Raw genomic sequence first — 21,020 nt, 5'->3', positions numbered from 1 at the left:
TTGCTGATGGATTAATGGGTATATAGGAAACCTTACATTCTTCAGAATGCTCTTCTTTCTTTCCTAGAGGAGTATGTAGCCAAAAGATTTAATCTGCTTGCTTGCATATATATATATATTTATAAGTTTAAGTATTCGATGTATTGTAATAGGTTTATAGATTTAGATTAAAATAAGTTTAGCTGTAATGCAAGAGACCTACAGGCACAAAAAGCTGTATGTTAAGTAAGGCAAAGTTAGCATATCTATATTAAGACCTTTTTACCCACAAAGTAAAGTTTACCTACATCTTGTTACCTAAATAGATAAGTTCCCAAACCTATGTCTAAGATCTTTTATCTATACCAAAAGACAATGAAAAATGCTATAGGGTTTTTTTCAAAATTGTACCCACAGACTTAACAGGCACACCACAAGGGAATTTATGTGAGTATGTACATGTCATCAATACGCACATACATACTAGCCTATGGGGTAGGCATATCCTAACATTTCTGTGGGTGAGTAATGAAATTTGGGCATAAGAGGAAGGATTTCCAGCACTTGTGCCCTATAAAAGAGGTAACCCATCTCGCTATCTTATCTTCATCTTCAACTAACTATCAATGCTATCCATCCACGATGGCTATTAACTATGAGTAGGCTGTACTTATTTTCTTTTCAAACTTGAAGTTCCAAGGGGACTAGACTAAGTTTGGTTTCCCTAAACTTTTGTTCTTAGTTTGGTTTATTAGGCTTTAATTTTAATTTTAAGATAGATAAGTAAGTAAGATAGATAAGTAAACTCTAAGTTAGCTTTGACAGCTCTTCGCATTAGTTTCCTCTGCACACCTCTGCAAGAGGTGAGAAACCGGAACTGCCAGAGGCGAGGTCCTGTGTCTTTCAACAACAGGTTTGTGAGAATATTAACCAAAATTTTGCAGCACATAATATTGTATTATCATATGTATCTCTTGAATAACAGTAATACAATTGTAACTTTGTAACTGTGACTATTTTACCATTTACTTACTATTTCATTGATTTAATAAAGTCTTCATGACTATATCTGCCTCAGTGTGAGCTTCCTGTCATACCCCCGAGGGTCCTTTGTAAATTCTGTGGAACCTGATCAGGACAAGAACTTTTATATTCTGATCAAACAGATTGGTGAGTCTAAAACCCAAACGAATTCATATTAATAATAATTATTAACATTATTATTTAATTATACTTAATTAAAATAAAATAAAATTGATAAATTAAATCAATATTATGAACACACTCTAGATTAGGCTACAGACTGGCAAGCCAAGCAGGAGACTCAAGGAGTGTGTGACAGGAATTTTCAGGCATTCCAGGCATTCTTAAACCCCTAGAAATCTCACCTGAGGCATAAGTAACTGGTTAAAAGTTACAGAGAGTTATAGATTGTGTGTCTAACCCACTCTCTCTTAAGAAAACAGAAACCTAATTTCCTTTGACTGCAGCTTGGCAGCAGTCCCACTATTTCCGGGTTTTGTATTGTGGTTTGATTTAGAATTTTACATTACTTTACAGCAAAATGGAGTCTGGAGTCACATGGGCCAGTCCCTGCATACTTTGCTGATTCACAAGGCGTATCTGCCTTCTCTCAGTGGATCAATTGTATAGCTGATGGTCCTTAATGGGCCATCAAGCAGGCTAGGCAGAGCTAACACCAATTTGTCTGGGATGTCTCCCAGAAGCATAGCATAATTTTGAAATGCAGACAGTATAGAGCCAATATTCATAACTTCAACTACAAAATTGATACACACATATAGACAGCATAATCATAACCAGCAGACCATAATCTTGTTGTAGACAACTCTTTTGACCCCCTTTATACAAGATTTGGTGCCACTACAGTACTTTGGTTGCAACCATGTTCTATATGGTCCCAGTTCAAGTCAATAATGTGACATTGCTACAGACTAGAGACTGAATGGCTATGCAGCAGTCCTGCAGAAAAGGACCAAGGGGTTACAGTGGATGAGAAGCTAGATATGAGTCAACAGCGTGCTCTTTTTGTCAAGAATACTAACAGCATTTTGGGCTGTATATGTAGGGGCATTGCCAGCAGATTGAGGGACATGATCATTCCCCTCTATTCAACATTGGTGAGGCCTCATCTGGAGTACTGTGTCCAATTTTGGGCCCCACACTACAATAAGTATGTGGAAAAATTGAAAAGAGTCCAGCAGAGGGCAACAAAAATGATTAGGGGGCTGGAGCTCATGACTTATGAGGAGAGGCTCATGGAACTGGGATTGTTTAGTCTGCAGAAGAGAAGAATGAGGGAGGATTTGATAGCTGCTTTCAACTACATGAAAGGAGGCTCCAAAGAGGATGGCTCTAGACTGTTCTCTGTGGTAGCAGATGACAGAACAAGGAGTAATGGTCTCAAGTTGCAGTGGGGGAGGTTTAGATTGGATATTAGGAAAAACTATTTCACTAGGAGGGTGGTGAAGCACTGGAATGGGTTACCTAGGGAGGTGGTGGAATCTCCTTCATTAGAGATTTTTAAGGTCAGGCTTGACAAACCTGTGGCTGGGATGATTTAGTTGGGGATTGGTCCTGCTTTGAGCAGGGGGTTGGACTAGATACCTCCTGAGGTCCCTTCCAACCCTGATATTCTAAGGTTCTATGATGTTGAGGAAACTTATTGCTGCCAATGGACGTAACTGGGACACTCTAATGCCTCTAATTTTAATGGCATTGAGAGCGACACCGGCTGCATCTACTGATAAAACACACTTTGAAGTGATGAGAGGCCGAACAATGCGATTACCAGAACATTTAATTTGGCACACCAGTGGCACTCAATTAGAGGGAATAAAAATGGATACCTACTTGCAGAATCTACAAAAACATTTAAATCAGATCCACTTGCAGGTAGCTGCCAAATTGGGAAAATCCAGACATAAGGAAAGACTTACTTTGATAAAAAACAGAGAGAATACTTGGGACGTTGGAGACCAAGTAATCCTGTTATTGTATAAATCACTAGAGCATGGGTTGTGTAACCGATGGATTGGACATCACCGAATCATTGATAAACTCAGTTCAGCAGTATATAAGATTAGAATAACAGGAGGCAAGCATAATAAAGACAAAATCTACCGTGTTAATCATTTAAAGCTGTATCGATCGTTCCGGTCGCAGGAGCAACTTCCTCCTCAGGACTTAAGTGAACAGCATCTGACGAAATTGCGACAACCTGAGCCTAGCAGATTACAACCATGAAATTGGCAAAGAGTCCTGTGGCACCTTATAGACTAACAGATGTATTGGAGCATAAGCTTTCGTGGGTGAATACCCACTTAATCAGACACATGTCATTCATGTATTCACCCACAAAAGCTTATGCTCCAATACATCTGTTAGTCTATAAGGTGCCACAGGACTCTTTGTTGTTTTTTACAGACTAACACAACTACCCCTCTGATACTTGAAACCATGACATTGACATTAATATTTCTGACTTACTACACCCTTATTAGAGGGGTAGCCGTGTTAGTCTGAATCTGTAAAAAGCAACAGAGGGTCCTGTGGCACCTTTGAGACTAACAGAAGTACTGGGAGCATAAGCTTTCGTGGGTAAGAACCTCACTTCTTCAGATGCAAGTCATGCATCTGCAAGTCATGCATATTCCTTCAGATGCAAGGCTTGCATCTGAAGAAGTGAGGTTCTTACCCACGAAAGCGTATGCTCTCAGTACTTCTGTTAGTCTCAAAGGTGCCACAGGACCCTCTGTTGCTTTACACCCTTATTGTTTCTCTAAGGGTAGGACTGAGCCAAAATCCTGAATTTGGGACTGAACTGTTACAATCCCAGGAAACCAGAGGACCCAGTCGTGCTCAATTGCCTGAGCACAAGCAACAGAACATCCCAACAAAAAAGGAACGGACTATTATACTCAACCTAGAACTTATCTACTATCTTATCCAACAGGTTAAGGGAATTAGAGTTGAAGATGTCACCTTTAAATATCAATTGGTGGGAATAATTTCAGTGCCATCTAGTGGCTGGAAAAAGATTTGGCCTTTAGATGAGAATTCAAACTGGGGAGGATGTAATATCTATACCTCCTCAACAATGAATTCAACTTCCCTGAAACATGGAATACCTTATGGAACTTGGAGAAACAAAGCCAGTTGTAATAATTTGATAATGGGCGAAGTTTAACCTTATATAAACTTGAATATGAGGATGAAGGATGATATGAGGTACTCATTATAGCTACCTTTCAAACCAAATCAGGAAGCAAAAGATATATACAGAATATGACATTTGAACTTAAGGTTCGGGATCCAACCATTGACTATGATTATGATAATTCAATACCAAATGATGTAAATTGTCCAATGTTAAACCTAGGACCTGCTAGTGGTCTCATCACAATGCCCATAATAGGGGAAGTGAATAATCCGGTTCAGTTTATGCATATTCCTGTAGTACTAAATTTGTCTAATTGGTATTTAGAAGAATTTAGCTATTGTCAGCATACCAAAGTGGCTTCCTTTTTCTCAGTACAACTTGTGGATAGAATTGTACCCTATCAACAACGAGTGTGAGACAGTGCTCTGTTGGGAATGGATAATGAAATCCATAAGCCACATACTCCGAGAAGGAAGGGTAGCTTGAATCTCCTTGGAGGTATTGGATCCCTAACAGGACTATTTGATTCAGGAATGTCGGTTTGGAACTGAGCAGATATTTGGAAAATTCGCAAGCCAAGTGGTCAATCCAATGTTACAGGGAATAAAGGGATTGGCGCAGGAAGAGCAATTTACTGTTTATAATATGCATGACATAACCCAACTGTTTAATGAGACTCAATGAAAAATTAATCAGTTAATCTCTTTAAACAATGATCAGCTCAGGGATTAACATGTAGGAAAAGAGATTATATGCTCTGCATATGGGGAATATGTTTTAAGTACAATCACTGATGCATTACGATGCTTAAGGTTCGGAAGAGTTCCTGAGTTAATTAAAGATGAGCAATTGTTAAATTAGTACTGCCCCAAGTGTTTTCAAGAGCTGGAAAAGGAACAATCCACTTGTTTGGAGTCATGCCAGCATTTGTCAGTGGGTGCTATGAGAGAGATGGGATCTGTGACACCTCACCGCAACCAAGACAGTTGTTCTCTTTCGAAAGATTGTATGATGGCATGATTCTTGTATGTCTCATTCACAGTCTCATTACCAGTGTTTGACCCAGACAGGGATGTGTACAGGCAATTGGTTGCTGTCCATTCTATAGGTCACCTCGAAGACGACATCTCTAGGGAACGCATTAATGCACCTCCCCTGGTGGTCTATCATATTCAAACTCAGACTTGGAAAGTGCCACTGATGGCCTGTTGTTCTGAGAAAGGGCCTCAGTATATCTGTAGGTGTAACATGTTTGAAACGGACACTGTTTTGTGTGGACTACAGGGAGAGAAAATACAGAATTCATCATCGTCATGCCTGGTGAGGCTGACCAAGTGGAAGACTCCAAGGAAGAGGTGATCTATGCTGGAAGTAACCAATTTTGCACGGTTATCAACCAAAAGCGGTACCAATATGGTCCCTTGTAGTGTCCTGTCACAGAACCAAATTTTGGTTTTACTCCAGAGCAACCCACTTTGATACGAAATCAAGCTATTTCCCCTATTCCCACTTTTGAGAACATCATCATTATTCAGTCCGACCCAGACTATCAGGATTTAACTATCCAAAGCACACCCACCTTTCTTGCCTACATTCTCCCACTAGGGTTACAGTTAAAATCATTATGGATCCATAAGGAGACCCACCTAATACAAATTACTAATGATATGAACAAAGCCCAACATGTTATTACCCAATTAATGAATGAGGGGAATGAGCCTGAAACAACTCCCGGGGAAAATTTTGGACTAAAAGAATGGGTGATTATCGAAGGAATTGCAGTTGGAATTAATTTCCTTATTTTAGGTTGCCTTCAATATAAATCCAACAAATCCAAGCCAAAACCTTGACAGACATCTAGACAGGCACCACGTGTTGGGGAACATGAATATGTATTGTGATACAGGAGGGCCAGGGAGCAGGGAGAGTGAAAGAGGGGAAATATATAAGCCCTAGGCTAATTAAGGCGTGATTCCCTGTAGACTAGGGGAGGATAGCTACAGGTTAATAGGAGCACCTGTAGTCAATTAAGGCCCTGCTAGGAACCTAATAAAACCCTCTGATTCAGGCAGTCAGGGGAGAGGAGGAAGGAGAGAGGCCTGGAGCTTGGAGGTGTGTTTTGAAAAAACAGAGATCCAAAGTAGGGGAGACCCTGCCCCAGCAGGGGAGGGAGACTCCCTTCCCCAGCATCTAAGGACCGAAGGTACCCCATCCAAGGGGGAAGAGAGTAAGAACCCGCAGGGGTTTAGAGGGGCTGGGGCTCAGAGTGAGGAGCAAACTGAGACCCCTCCCCCATTTCCCTCCTTTACCACCTTCCTGGGTTACTAGCAAGGCCCTCAGTGCCCCAAGAGCAGGGGCAAGGGGTGACATCTTAGCCTCCCCACTAAGAAAAGCGCAGGACCCACCATACTAACATAGGCCATCTTGTCACATGTGGTGTGAGGGGTGAGTTTTCTGTGCGTGAACATAATCCAGGGTGGGTCATGACCACCCTGCCCCAAGATGGAGGACGTGGTCAAAGCACTGGTGCAAGCCACTTCCACCCAGCAGGAGGCTACGTGGGTCCAGGCAGCTGTCCAACAGGAGGTCATGCAGCTGCAGCAAGAGACCAATCACCTGCTGATGACCCAGGCCACCAAAGATCGGGCCATGCTGTAGGAACTAGTGAAGCAGGTGAAGGCCCTTATGGAGCTGAGCCGCGGGTATGATGGGATGCGGACCATACGGCCAGCCACTGTCTGCAGAAAATGACCCGGAAGGATGATGTGGAGGTGTACCTCCTGGCCTTCAAGAAGACAGCCCTGCAGGAGGCCTGGCCCCAAGACCAGTGGTCGGGCATCCTTGCTCCATTTTTGTGTGGGAAGGCCCAGAAGGCCTACTATAATATGACAGCAAAGGAGGCGGCAGATTACCCCTGACTGAAGGCGGAGATCCTGGCCATGGCAGGGGTAATGACAGCCTTGTGAGTCCAGAGGTTTCATGAATGGCAGTACTGCGAAGAGAAGACACCGCGATCACAATTGTTGACGACCTAGCCCAGAAGTGGTTATGCCTGGAGGCTGACAGCTCGGAGAAAATGATGGCGCTCCTGGTGCTGGACCGCTATACGAGGGGATTACCCTCAGGCCCCTGAGCCTGGGTAGGCCAGAATGACCCCACCACCTATGACGAACTAGTCATCCTTGTAGAGAGACAACTGGCAGCCCGTGAACTATTCGAACTGGTAAGTGAAACATGGCATTTCAGGAAGCCAGTCCTGACCCCGAGGCCCTGGATCATCGAGAACTCCAGGAAAGCCATAGCTGGAAGAACAGGCACCAAGGAGTGGCCTGAGGCCCCAAAGGGACCTGGGCGTCCAGGGGAGAGGGTTGGGGGAGCGTTGCAGAGGGCCCAAGACAGAGGGCAATCTCCGGGATAAGATATCACTGTTATGAGTGTGAGGAGTTGGGGCATATAGCAGCCCAGTACCCCAACAGGGAGGAGCCCATGGGGGATCCCGGGGACTAATGTGGCTTAATCAGCCTGGTGGGGGTCGCAACGGCCCCACGTGAGTACACCAGGCCGGTGAAGAAGAATGGCATCCAGACCATAGTTTTGGTGGACTCTGGGAGTGCTGTCACAATGGTCTCAGGGAAGTTAGTGGTGCTAGACCAACTGAGCCGGGCCAAGAGCACCAGAGTGACGTGTGTCCACAGCACAGTAAATTTCTACCACACAATCCCAATATGGATTGAGATACAGGGAAACACTACCAAGATGACTGCAGGGATGGTCCCCAAGTTCCACTACCTGGTGTTAATTGGAAGGGACTTTCCTGGGTTCGAGAGCCTACTCCCCCTCATTGAGTTAGGGCAGGGAAGTAAGCCCCGAGCAGGGTTTGAGGCACCCATGGATGGCCCTACCACAATTTTTGCTGGGTTTTTTCTAGAGTTATTTTCACCCCCTGGGAAGTCCCGGAAATCTAGATGGGAAAGGAGGGCAGATAAAAGATTAGGAACCAGGATTTTGGTGGCAAACCAGACAGCTGCTTTGGTTGGGAGGAGGCCCCGTCGGGGAAACCGCAAGGTAATATGGACCAGTGGAGACCCAGAGACGGCTCACAGCATGGGTGGAAGCAGCCCAAGAGAAGGAGGGGAGCCCAATCCAATAGAATCAGGTCAGATTGGTCCCGCACGCGAGTGTTTTGGGAAGGACCAAGCTGATGACCCATTGTATGTGAATGTGAGGGAGGAGGTAGTAGAGGTAAATGGCGTGCCAGTAGAAGGGAAAACCAAAGGCCCAGGGCCATACTATATAATCAAGCAGGATCTGTTGTACCGGGTAGTGCCAATACGGGGGAAAGTAGTAGAACAGCTCTTGGTGCCATGGAAGCACACAAGGGCCGTATTAGAGTTAGCTCACAGTTATCTGTTTGGGGGACATTTAGGAGCAGACAAGACCCGGGATAGAGTCCTAAGAAGGTTCTACTGGCCAGGGGTACGGGCAGAAGACCAGCGCTATTGCACCTCTTGTCCAGAGTGCCAGCCACATAGCCCCCGAACTGAGTTAAGGGCCCCGTTGCTACCCTTGCCTATAATTGAAGTCCCTTTTGAAAGGATAGCAATGGATCTAGTGGGCCCCCTAGAAAGAATGGCCCAGGGCCACCGAAGCATACTTGTCATCCTGGACTACGCTACATGGTACCCCGAAGCCATTCCTCTAAGAAACCCCATGTCCAAGGCGATCGCAAAAGAACTGGTGCAGGTTTGTGCTAGGGTAGGCATCCCTAAGGTGATCCTGACAGACCAAGGGCCTCCCTTCATGTCTAGAGTAATAAAAGACTTATGTACCCTGCTCCGCATCCAAGTCTTGTGGACCACCTCAGTCTATCATTCCCAAACAGATTGTCTGGTCGAATGATTTAACCACTCTCTCAAGAGCATGATCCGAAAGGTGGTGGCCCAAGACGGAAAAGACTGGGATACCCTCCTACCATACCTGATGTTTGCAATACGGGAAGTTCCCCCAGCATCTACAGGATGCTTCCCTTTCGAGCTACTGTATGGACGGCACCCACGTGGCATATTAGACATTGCAAAGGAGGAATGGGAGGAACAACCCAACCTGGAGAAGAACGTCATTGCATACATGACCCAGATGAGAGAATGAATAGCCCAAGTGACCCCCATAGTATGAGAGCATTTGGAGAAAGCAAAGAGGCCCAACGAACCTACTATAACTGTCAGTCAAAAGCACGGAAATTTCAACCAGGAGAACGGGTGCTGGTACCAACAACAGAAAGCAAGCTCTTGGACAGTTGGCACGGACCCTATGAGATCATGGAGGCCGTTGGGGAGGTGAATTATAAGGTGAAGGGCCAGAGAAGATCTACCATGTCAACTTACTGAAACCTTGGCACGATCGGGAGACGTGCCTGGCTGTCCTGCTGGCTCCACTCCAGGCTGATGGCCCACAAGGGCAGGTAAAGATATCCCCCGAATTAGCCCCAGAACAACCAACAAAGGTCGTCAAAATGATCCAGTGGAACCAAGACGTGTTCTCCACAGATGATCCAACACCACATCGTCACCTGTCCCGGAGCAAGGGTGATGATAAAACCATATCGCATACCAGAGGCAAAAAGAGAAGAAATTAGGGCAGAAGTAAGGAAGATGCTGGAACTTGGGGTAATTGAGGAATCCCACAGTCAGTGGTTGAGCCCTACTGTCTTGGTCCGCAAGCCAGATGGCACCCTGAGGTTTTGTAATGACTTCCAGAAGTTAAACGAAGTATCCCAATTCGATGCCTACACGATACCATGTGTTGATGAGCTGGTGAATCAGTTAGGCGTGGCCCGATACTTAATCACCTTGGACTTGACAAAAGGCTACTGGAAGATTCATAGATTCTAGGTCTGGAAGGGACCTCGAGAGGTCATCGAGTCCAGTCCCCTGCCCTCATGGCAGGACCAACTACTGTCTAGACCATCCCTGATAGACATTTATCTAACCTACTCTTAAATATCTCCAGAGATGGAGATTCCACAACCTCCCTAGGCAATTTATTCCAGTGTTTAACCACCCTGACAGTTAGGAACTTTTTCCTAATGTCCAACCTAAACCTCCCTTGCTGCAGTTTAAGCCCATTGCTTCTTGTTCTATCCTTAGAGGCTAAGGTGAACAAGTTTTCTCCTTCCTCCTTATGACACCCTTTTAGATACCTGAAAACTGCTAGCATGTCCCCTCTCAGTCTTCCCTTTTCCAAACTAAACAAACCCAATTCTTCCAGCCTTCCTTCATAGGTCATGTTCTCAAGACCTTTAATCATTCTTGTTGCTCTTCTCTGGACCCTCTCCAATTTCTCCACATCTTTCTTGAAATGTGGTGCCCAGAACTGGACACAATACTCCAGTTGAGGCCTAACCAGCGCAGAGTAGAACGGAAGAATGACTTCTCGTGTCTTGCTCACAACACACCTGTTAATGCATCCCAGAATCATGTTTGCTTTTTTTGCAACAGCATCACACTGTTGACTCATATTTAGCTTGTGGTCCACTATAACCCCTAGATCCCTTTCTGCCATACTCCTTCCTAGAGAGTCTCTTCCCATTCCGTTGGCTGAGGAAGCCAAGGAAAAAAACGCTTTCTCTACACCCGATGGCCTCTTCCAAAATACCGTCCTCCCATTTGGGCTCCATGGAGCTCCCGCAACTTTCCAACAATTGATGGACAGATTACTTCGACCCCATACCAAGTAAGCTGCCGCCTATTTAGATGATATGGTAATCCATAGCCCTGACTGGGAGACGCACCTGGGGAAAGTGGAAGCGGTACTATATGCTCTTAGAAAGGCTGGCCTCACCGCTAACCCGTCAAAATGTGTAATAGGGCTAGCCAAGGCCAGATACCTCAGGTATGTAGTCGGAAGGGGCCTGGTGAAGCCCCAATGAAACAAAGTGGAGGCAGTACAGAAATGGCCCTGCTCAATCCACAAGAAGCAAGTCAGAGCATTCTTAGGGAGAGTGGGGTACTATTGCCGGTTCATCCCTCACTTTGCCACATGGGCAGCGCCTCTGATGGACCTGATAAGATCTCGGGGCCCGGAGATAGTTAAGTGGACCGAGGCAGCAGAAGAAGCTTTCTCAGACCTAAGGATGACACTTTGCAGCCATCCAGTGTTCATAGCCCCAGATTTCAAAAAGGAATTCATCCTACAAACAGACGCCTCAGTGGTAGGACTTGGAGTCATCCTTTCATAGATGGTGGGGGATGAGGATCACCCGATCCTTTACCTCAGCCAAAAGCTCCTGCCCAGGGAGCAATGGTACGCCGTAGTAGAAAATGAATGCCTAGTGGTAAAATGGGCCATGGAGATTCTACGGTACTACCTGATTGGGTGGCGGTTCACCCTTGTGACAGACCATACCCCACTCCAATGGATGCACACAAACAAGGAGAGGAATGCACGAGTGACTAGATGGTTCCTATCCCTACAAACTTTTCACTTCTGCATACAGCATAGGCCCGGAAGTCAACACAGCAATGCGGACGGCCTGTCATGACAACACTGTCTCTCGTCCCATTGAACCCGACCCCATGGTGTTGTGTGTGTGTGTGTGGAATATCTGATATAAGAGGGTCAGGGAGCAGTGGGAGAGTGGTAGAGGAGAAATATATAAGCCCTAGGATAATTAAGGTGTGGTTCCCTGTAGACTAGGGAGGGTGGCTACAGGTTAATTGGAATACCTGTAGTCAATTAAGGCCCTGTCAGGAACCTAATAAAAACCCCTGCTTCAGGCAGTCAGGGGAGAGGAGGAAGGAGAGAGGACTGGAGCTTGGAGGTTTGTTTTGAAAAACCAGAGAATCGAAGTAGGGGAGACCCTGCCCTAGCAGGGGAGGGAGACTCCCTTCCCCAGCATCTAAGGACCAAAGGTACCCTACCCAAGGGGGAAGAGTGTAAGAACCCACAGGGGTTGAAAGGGGCTGGGGCTCAGAGTGAGGCGCAAACCCAGACCCCTCCCCCACTTCCCTCCTTTACTACATTCCTGGGCCACTAACGGGGCCCTCAGTGCCCCAAGAGTAGGGGCAAGGGGTGGCATCTTAGCCCCCTGACAAGAAAAACACAGAACCAACCATACCAACATCAGCCATCTTGTCACAGGATAAATGGTGTCCACTCCAGATACATACCAAAATCTACCCAGGTATGAAACTGGCATTGAAACTGTCCACACAAATACAAAATCCTATTTATGTGATGGGGTTCATTGGTGCAAACCATCCTGTCAAAGGGTAGCATGTGGCCTAAAAGAGTAATCTGCTGCTTGCATAGATATACCTTTTCTTATAAGTTTAAGTATTTGATGTATTGTAATAGGTTTATAGATTTAGATTAAAATAAGTTTAAAAGTAATGCCAGAGACCTACAGGCCAAAAAGCTGTATGTTAAGCTAAGGCAAAGTTAGCATATCTATGTTAAGACCTTTTTGACCAGAAAGTAAAGTTAACCTATATCTTGTTACCTAAATAGATAAGTACCCATGCCTATGTCTAAGACCTTTTACCTAGAGAATGAAGAATGCCATAGGGATTTTTCAAAGTTGTGCCCACAGACTTAACAGGTACACCACAAGGGAACATATGTGCATACATACATGTCATCAATACGTACATTCATACTAGCCTATGGGGAAGCGTACCCTAACATTTTTGTGGGTGAGTAATGAAATTTGGGCATAAGAGGAAGGATTTCCAGCACTTGTACCCTATAAAAGAGGTGACCCATCTCGCTATCTTCTCTTCATCTTTAACGAACTATCAATGCTATTCATCCACGATGGCTATTAACTATGAGTAGGCCGTACTTATTTTGTTTTCAAACTTGAAGTTCCAAGGGGACTAGACTAAGCTTGGTTTCCCTAAACTTTTGTTCTTAGTTTGGTTTATTAGGTTTTAATTTTAAGTTTAAGTTAGATAAGTCAACTCCAAGTTAGCTTTGACAGCTCTTCCCATTAGTGTTCTCTGCACACCTCTGCAAGAGGTGAGACATTGGAAACAGAGGCGAGGTCCTGTGTCTTTCAACACCCAGGCCATCAAGGCAGTTTGTGAGTATATTAACCAAAGTTTTGCAGCACATAATATTGTATCTTTGTGGCTGGGTGAAATGTACCCCTTGCTCATGGTTTAACGGGTATATAGGAAATATTACATTCTTCAGAATGCTCTTCTTTCTTTCCTAGAGGAGGAGAAGCAAACAAACTCAAATAAGCTGAATTATAAGGAGGTTTTTGGTCTGTAAAGAAGATGTGAAAGAATACACTTGTCTACCTTACAGCAAGATCTCTCTTGAGGGCTCCCAGATGAACCATGAAATGGTCAACCACACTCATTCCAGAGCAATTCTATCTTTCCCAGACATACCACAGAGAAAGAAGAGACGAGGAGAAAAAGATGTGCAAAAATGATTTTGCAATAACAAAAGAGTTAGATTAGGTAGGTATCTTATGTCAATAGCTTTGTGTGTCACTGCCTGCTTCTGTGAAGTACTGAGCATCCTCAATTCATACTTGGCCAAATCCCTAAATCTTATTCAGATGTAACTCAGGTAAAATTCTGAAAAGTGTAGAGAGTTCTCAGAAACATCCGCTTGATGTGCATCAGCAGTCAAAAACACTAACAGAATGTTAGGAACCATCAGGAAAGAGATAGCTAATAAGACAGAAAATAACATAATGCCACAATATAAAGCTATGGTAAGCCCACACTTTGAATACTGTGTGCAGTTCTGGGCACCCCCATCAAAAAAAATGTATGTTAGAACTGGGAAAAGTATAGAGAAGGGCAACAGAAAGGATTAAGGGTATGGAACAGCTCCCATTTAAGAGATTTAAAAGACTAGGATCATTCAGCTTGGAAAAGAGATGATAAAGGGGGAATATGAGAGACATCTATGAAATTATGAATATTGTGGAGGAAGGGAAAAGGGAACTATTATTTACCCATTCGCAAACACAAGAACTAGAATTTACTTGATTAAATTAATAGGTATAAAACAAACAAACAAACAAACGGAAGTACTTTTCACACAACACAAAATCAACCCGTAGAAGTCACTGCTAGTGGATATTAAAATTCGCCAATTGTATTTTAAACATCTTGAACATCATAAATTAGCCACCTTCTGTGAAGTTCATGTTGAAAAACTTTTGGATCCAGTACTTTTGCTATCAGTAAATTTGACCAGCATTGTGTTCTCTCTGCTGCTGTCAGTCAGCTTCTCCATTGTTTCCTTCAAGCAAAATTAACCTCATTCACTTGCAATATGACAATTTTTTCATTGATTTCAAGGCCAAGAGAGACCATTTTGATCATCTAGTCTGATCACTGCTAGAACACAGGCCAGAGAACTGCCCCCAAATAATTCCTAATGCACAGTTAAAAAAAACAAAACAATCCAATCTTGATTTAGAAAGTGTCAGAGTTGGAGACACCACCCCAACCTTTGATAAATTGTTCCAATGATCAATCACCCTCACAATCAAAAATGTATGCCATATACAAATTAAACAAAATTAAGTTAACTTACTTTTGAATTTTTCAAGAACTAGGATGACAGTCACACCACTAGACTGCAATAAACAGATTAAGTTACCTATGGAAAGATAGAATATGTTACTATCACCACCATGTGGCCTCAAAAATGGGAGGTATTTCTAAGTGTTACCATTTTGGACCTAAAGAATGATGGACTTTTGATGGGGTATGAACAATGATGCGATAGGAACAGATGTCCCTGCCAGAAGGTGTGGACTCTACCTAAGGGTCCTCAGTCTGGTTTTACTTGTTCCTCCCCACCATTAGGAGTCTTTTGTTATTTTTAGTGCTCAATAAGAGCTGAAATCATGTGTGGTGGGACAGTGTTTCTGCCCAGCCTGCTAAGAGCTAAAAGTCACTAAGAGCTGATAATCACTAAGAGTTGGGTGGACTCTCAAGAGACTGACCTACAGAGGTCACAGCAGAGAGGCAGGTGGCAGAAGGTGACCAGTGACTGGAACAAGTGGGGGAGGAATAACGGCTGGTAGGGCGGCCAGCAGGGGAGAAACCATGGCTAGAAGGGAGGGCAGTAGGAAGGAACAGCGACTGGTGGGGCAGCCAGCCAGAGCAAGTGTTCAGATGATGAAGCAAGGTGCCTTCTTCCCCGGATGGGAGGTGAACTCCCACAGATGCACCTCTGAACCCTGGGTCCTCACCAAGGGCAATTGCTGTGAGTGCAATATGGTGAAGGAGCAGAGAGGGGCACATAAAAGGAAGTTTTGGTTGTAGAACGCAAGAACAGGAGGCAGAAGACTCTGCCTCATGCACTCTGGGATCGGTGTCCTGCTCACAGTTTTATCTTTATCAAACCTCCTTGTGGCATTTTCCCCAACTGATGTTGGGTGACTTCCCTCCTTTCATTAAAAGTTTTTTTCCTACACTCAGACTCTGTGCTTGCGAATGGAAAAGTATTGCCTCTCAGAGGCATCCCGTGGTTAATTTTACCAGGTTAATGGGTGGCGGTTCAAGCAAATTTATTTTGTATTGTTGAAAAGGAACCTCTAGCTATTGAACCCAGCCCTGGCTGCTGCCAGCTCCACATGGCAGAAGGGTTACAATAGAATAAATATGAGCCATGTTGGTGATCTCCTCTTCCTGCTGAGTGTCTCTTACATGCTACAGTGAGCCTCAGCCAAACTAAACCCCTCCGCACTATATTTTTCCCCCATGAAAGGCTAGGGTTCAGCTGACTACCATGCTGTGGCCTTTCACCAGGATGTCAGAAAGCCCTTTAGCTAGTCCTGGGTTCCATACAATTGCAAATGCTGGAGGGACTGGTGTGGGGGAAGTGGGGATAATGCACATTGCTCCCCTTCCTACCCCCTCTGTTTGCACAGACAGGACAATACCGCACATCTTTAAACATTAATAGGTAGCTACCTTCCTGCCTGGCCCGTACACAATGAAAGTTTCAGTCATTATCATTGAACATTTGTTTCATTTTCAGAAAACTTAAGAGAAGACAATAGATAAGTTTTGTGTCTTATTTCCATTATATATAGTCTGGTCAATATACACAAATCTTGTAGTAGAGTGGAAAGTGGAAGAATTTATTTTTAGACTTCTCTGCTCTCTCGTGCCTTTCATGATCCCTTTTTCCTGGCTTCAAAAGAGCATCTCTGAATATTTACTAGAGCTGAGGAGAGTTGCTTTCCTATTCTGGCATTTTTAAATGAACACCTCCATGCTGTTGAGTATCCTCTAGAAATGTAACTCTCCAGAAAACAAATATTGTATGAAAGAAAATGAATGTATGAAAAGGACTGCACATTGAAACAGAAAATGGAACATAATTCATTACATAAATAATATCATGACACTTTTAATAGCTGGTGCCCATATTAGGAGAGTTGAACTGTATCCTATTGAGTTTTTTTTCTAATTAATGGTGACTATGAAGGTTCTTGCCAAAATTGTTCAAAAAAGGTTGGGCTCTAATCTTGTATATGGGGGGATGGCCATATGACAAGCATCGTAGACTAAATAGGTGGTGAAGGCTCTTTGCTGAAAAGTTTTCATTCAAGACATTGTACATATTTCCACTACTGAATATTTCTGCGTGATGGGCCCAGACCTATACTGGAGAAGGGGAGTGAGTTGCAGAACCACACTACCTGGAGAAGACCTCCAGTGGGAATTGTGATTTAAGGGGTGAACTGTTCCTCCTTGAGATCCCAGGCCTGGGGAGGACAAAGCACTTTTAGCACCCTGCTGCCAGAGATGAGGGATGCCAGGAAACTGCTCTGGAAAAGAGCATCCTTCTATACAAAGCCCAAGACTCACGAGTAAAAGGCCTCATTTCCCATCAACCTTGGGCTCTGTGGCCGCTTTACTCTCTGGTTTGTTAGGTGAGTACTCTCCAAATACCAAGGAATAATCCCTGGGAGGGACCCTGCCTACCACACGTCCCCCACTGGGGAAATGCCAGGCTCTTCCCTCTTCAAACCACAGCCATCAGAGAAGACTTACTTGTCCTCCTTTAGTTGACCAGGCAAGAAAAAGCCATAAACACTTTTCATTATATTCACTGTATGATCTGATGAGGAGTCTAATCCTGCTCCTTCTCATGTAAATCTCTTTATTGATTTCACTGGAAGAACTGGGCCTTTGATTACGTAATTATAATTCTCTGGCTAGAGCACAACCTGATACAGCCCCAAATGTGTGATGTAAAGTTCACGTTTTCTCCTTCGTTTTGTAATATGAAAAAGGCACAAGGGTTTGCACATGTGATTCTGTCCCAGAGGAGGGAGGCCTCAAGAAAAACACAGGATAGCTCTCCCTCGTACATGTGACAGTGATATAAAATCAGTGCAGTCCTAGGGCCAGATCCAAATTCACTGAAGTCAATGGGAGACTTTCCATTCACTATAGTGGATTCTGAATCAGTCACTTGACGCTACTTCAGGTCATAGTGTCGCTGAGCTAGAAGGAAAGCCAGAGGTCAAGAGCTTGGGGTAGGGTGATATCTACCTGGTCTTTTCTTCTGTGCTGTGTATAAAGGCTGAGTGATCTCAATATTGCTTTTGAATCTTTTAGGGAATGGAGGGATTCATCAATCCAATTGGTAAATACTTTGGAGCTTCTGAATGGCAGATCCTCTACTGCGGCCTGCACTTCCTTCAGGAATCTCAACAGGTGTAGCCATGAACTCCATCTCATGACCACTGATGTTTCTATTGACAAAGGTTCATAATAGGAAACTCTGAATTATAGAGTTGTCCTTGAGAGATCTATCCTCTTCCAGTCTGTATCACTGGGTGTCATTTTGGAGTGATGTTGTCTCCCCCTTTCTTTCACCACATTGACCACCAGAGAGTTTGGTGTGGGAGGTGAAAATAAGTCCGCGTCCATTGCATTAGCAGATGTTGGGGGTTGGCATCACTGCGTCGTCCAGTGAAGAGGATGAGAAGTTAGTTGCAGGTGAAATTTCCTCCTCTAGTCTCTTCTCCTGCTCCTCAAAAGGTCCTCCTTTAGGTTCAGGAGGTCTGGATGCAGACAAAGATGGGGCATGTCTAGGTCTCTCCTCTGAATAACCAGACTGCCAATCTCTCTGTCTCATGCCTTTGTCAGTGTCCATCCAGTGCCGGACATCCAACCCTCTCCCCCAGTTCCTCTTCTACCAGCTGGCTCATAAATTGAACTCAGATGTAAAAGGGAGAAGGGTGAGTAGTGGAGCACTTACTGAGTCACCTTCTTGAGCAGCCTCAGTTACTACATAGAGTGAGAATCCTTCTCTTCTTCTTCGAGGAGTGTCCCTGTGGGTGCTCCAGTTCAGGTGATTGTCAAGCAGTGTCCCACAGTGGACGGAAGGGGCTTTGGAATTGCGTGAGTAATTGACAATAATACAGAAACAACAAGGAGTCTGGTGGCACCTTAAAGACTAACAGATTTATTTGGGCATAAGCTTTCATGGTTAAAAAACCTCACTTCTTCAGATGCATGGTGTCCCACTAAAGCTTATGCCCAAATAAATCTGTTAGTCTTTAAGGTGCCACCGGACTCCTTGTTGTTTTTGTGGATACAGACTAACATGGCTACCCTCTGATACTTGACAATAATACAGTAAGTAATACGAATGCGGCCAATCTTGAGCTCTGATCCATCGCATAACATATTGTAAATGTGTTTGCGGATGCTCAGGTGGCCACTTTACATATGTCCTTGATTGATAAGAGAAAGCCTACTGAGATTGATAATGACCTGGTGGAGTCGGTTGGGATTCCTGGTGGAAGTTGTATATCCTCCTGTTGTAACAAAAGTGGATTCATCCAGAAATCCATTTACACAGTCACTGCTTGAAAATGGCGAAACCTATAGATAGTTCCAAAGTTGAAATAGAATCTTGGTGATTATCTGAAGGTCTTGGTTCTCTCAAGGTAGAACACTAGTGCATGGTCTGATGTCCAGAATCTATACTATTTAGTCCTGTTTGCTCCCGTGAAGTTTAGGGAAGAATGAGGGAAGATGGATTGGTTGGTTCAATTGGAAAGAGGAGGATATAGTGTGCAAAAATTTAGTTTGATGTCAAATATTTTTCCTCATGTACTTAATTATAGAGTGTGATCAATTCACCCATTTTCTTTGTGTAGCAAAATAGATTGAGCTCCTGGAGTCTATCACTCCAAAATATGTTTTCTAATCTTTTAATTATTTCCCTGGTTCTTCTCTGAACCCTCTCCTATTAATCAACTTCCTTCTTCAATTGGGGACATCAGAACTGGACACACCGTTCCAATGGCAGAATCAAAGTCAGAGCTAATATAACCTTCATAGTCCTACTTAAGATTATTCCCATGCCCTCTGGCCCACTGCCCACTCAACCCATTCCTACTGAAGGGGTTTTGTGAGGTTCAAGGAAAAGGGTACAGTCCTGCTGATGAAGAAATTGCACCTGTTCGAATCACAGACAATGTGTGTCTGACTGACCCAGTCATGGGACAGGAATGGTGAGTGGATTCTTGAATGATATCACCCTGGGGAACAGTAGGTGGGTTAGGGTTATGGTTAGGGTTTGTCTTTTTTTTCTGAAAATTGGGTTAAGAAACATATCTTTACTCTCAACAGCCTCCCTGGCACCAACTTCATCTGTGCTCCAGGACTGGTGAACCCATGGGGAAAAAAGAGCTCCTCCCCCTCCACCCCAGCACCTCCGGTCCACCACCGATCAGCTCTTCTGCAGATGGCAGGAGGTTCTGGGGCAGAGGAGCAGGGGAAGGAAGAGGCGGAATGAGGGCGGGGCGCTCTTGGGAGAGAGGGTGCAATGGGGCAGGGACAAAGCAGAGTGGGAGCGGGAAGAGGTGGGGAGGTGTGAGGCCTTGGGGGAAGGAGTATAGTAGGGCAACTTCTTGCCAAAGGATGTTGTGAAGACCAAAACTATAATGGGGTTCAAAAAAAAAAAAAAAAAGAATAAGGTAAGTTCATGGTGGATAGCTCCTTCAATGGTTATTAACCAAGATGGTCACGGATGCAAGCCAGTGCTCTGGGTGACCCTATGCCTCTGACTATCAGAAGCTGGGACTGGATGTCAGGGAATGCATCATTAGATAATTTGGCCTGTTCTGTTCATTCACTCTGATGCATCAGATACTGGCCACTGTCAGAAGACAGGATACTGGGCTGGATGGATTATTGGGCTGACACAGTATGGCTGTTCTTATTTTGTTTCCCTAGAGCCTTTCTTCGCTGTCCCCAGTAAAGTTCCCTGTGTTATACTGTTGTTCATGTGCTGGGTTATATTTCTTGTAAATAGATAAGTGATATTAGTCATATAGGAAATATTACATTCTTCAGAATGCTCTTCTTTCTTTCCTAGAGGAGGAGAAGCAAACAAACTCAAATAAGCTGAATTATAAGGAGGTTTTTGGTCTGTAAAGAAGATGTGAAAGAATACACTTGTCTACCTTACAGGAAGATCTCTCGAGGGCTCCCAGATGAACCATGAAATGGTAAACCACACTCGTTCCAGAGCAATTCTAGCTTTCCCAGCCATACCACAGAGAAAGAAGAGACGAGGAGAAAAAGATGTGCAAAAAATGATTTTGCAAAAACGAAAGAGTTAGATTAGGTAGGTAGCTTATGTCAATAGCTTTGTGTGTCACTGCCTGCTTCTGTGAAGTACTGAGCATCCTCAATTCATACTTGGCCAAATCCCTAAATCTTATTCAGGTGTAACTCAGGGAGGAAGCACGAGCAGGAGAGTGCGAGAGTGGAGGATTCCTGTCTCAGACTGAGAAAGCTGGACAATCAGTGAGTTATCTTAAGTGCCTATACACAAATGCAAGAAG

At 44.3% G+C, this 21,020-nt stretch overlaps 1 protein-coding gene across 1 annotated transcript in view; it reads right to left on the bottom strand.

Moving 5' to 3' along the window:
- LOC117870324 overlaps positions 1-21,020 on the bottom strand; it is a 132,926-nt gene that overhangs the window by 37,008 nt on the left and 74,898 nt on the right. The window contains exon 20 of the mRNA XM_034757424.1: positions 14,726-14,791. Within this exon, the coding sequence (XP_034613315.1) occupies positions 14,726-14,791 (66 nt within the window). The remainder of the gene's footprint in view (positions 1-14,725; positions 14,792-21,020) is intronic.

Source organism: Trachemys scripta, unplaced genomic scaffold (genome assembly GCF_013100865.1).
Source record: "Trachemys scripta elegans isolate TJP31775 unplaced genomic scaffold, CAS_Tse_1.0 scaffold_26, whole genome shotgun sequence".
Classification (NCBI taxonomy): domain Eukaryota; kingdom Metazoa; phylum Chordata; order Testudines; family Emydidae; genus Trachemys; species Trachemys scripta.
Note: the sequence above shows the minus strand (reverse complement) of the source record. Positions and strands in the feature narration are given on the sequence as shown.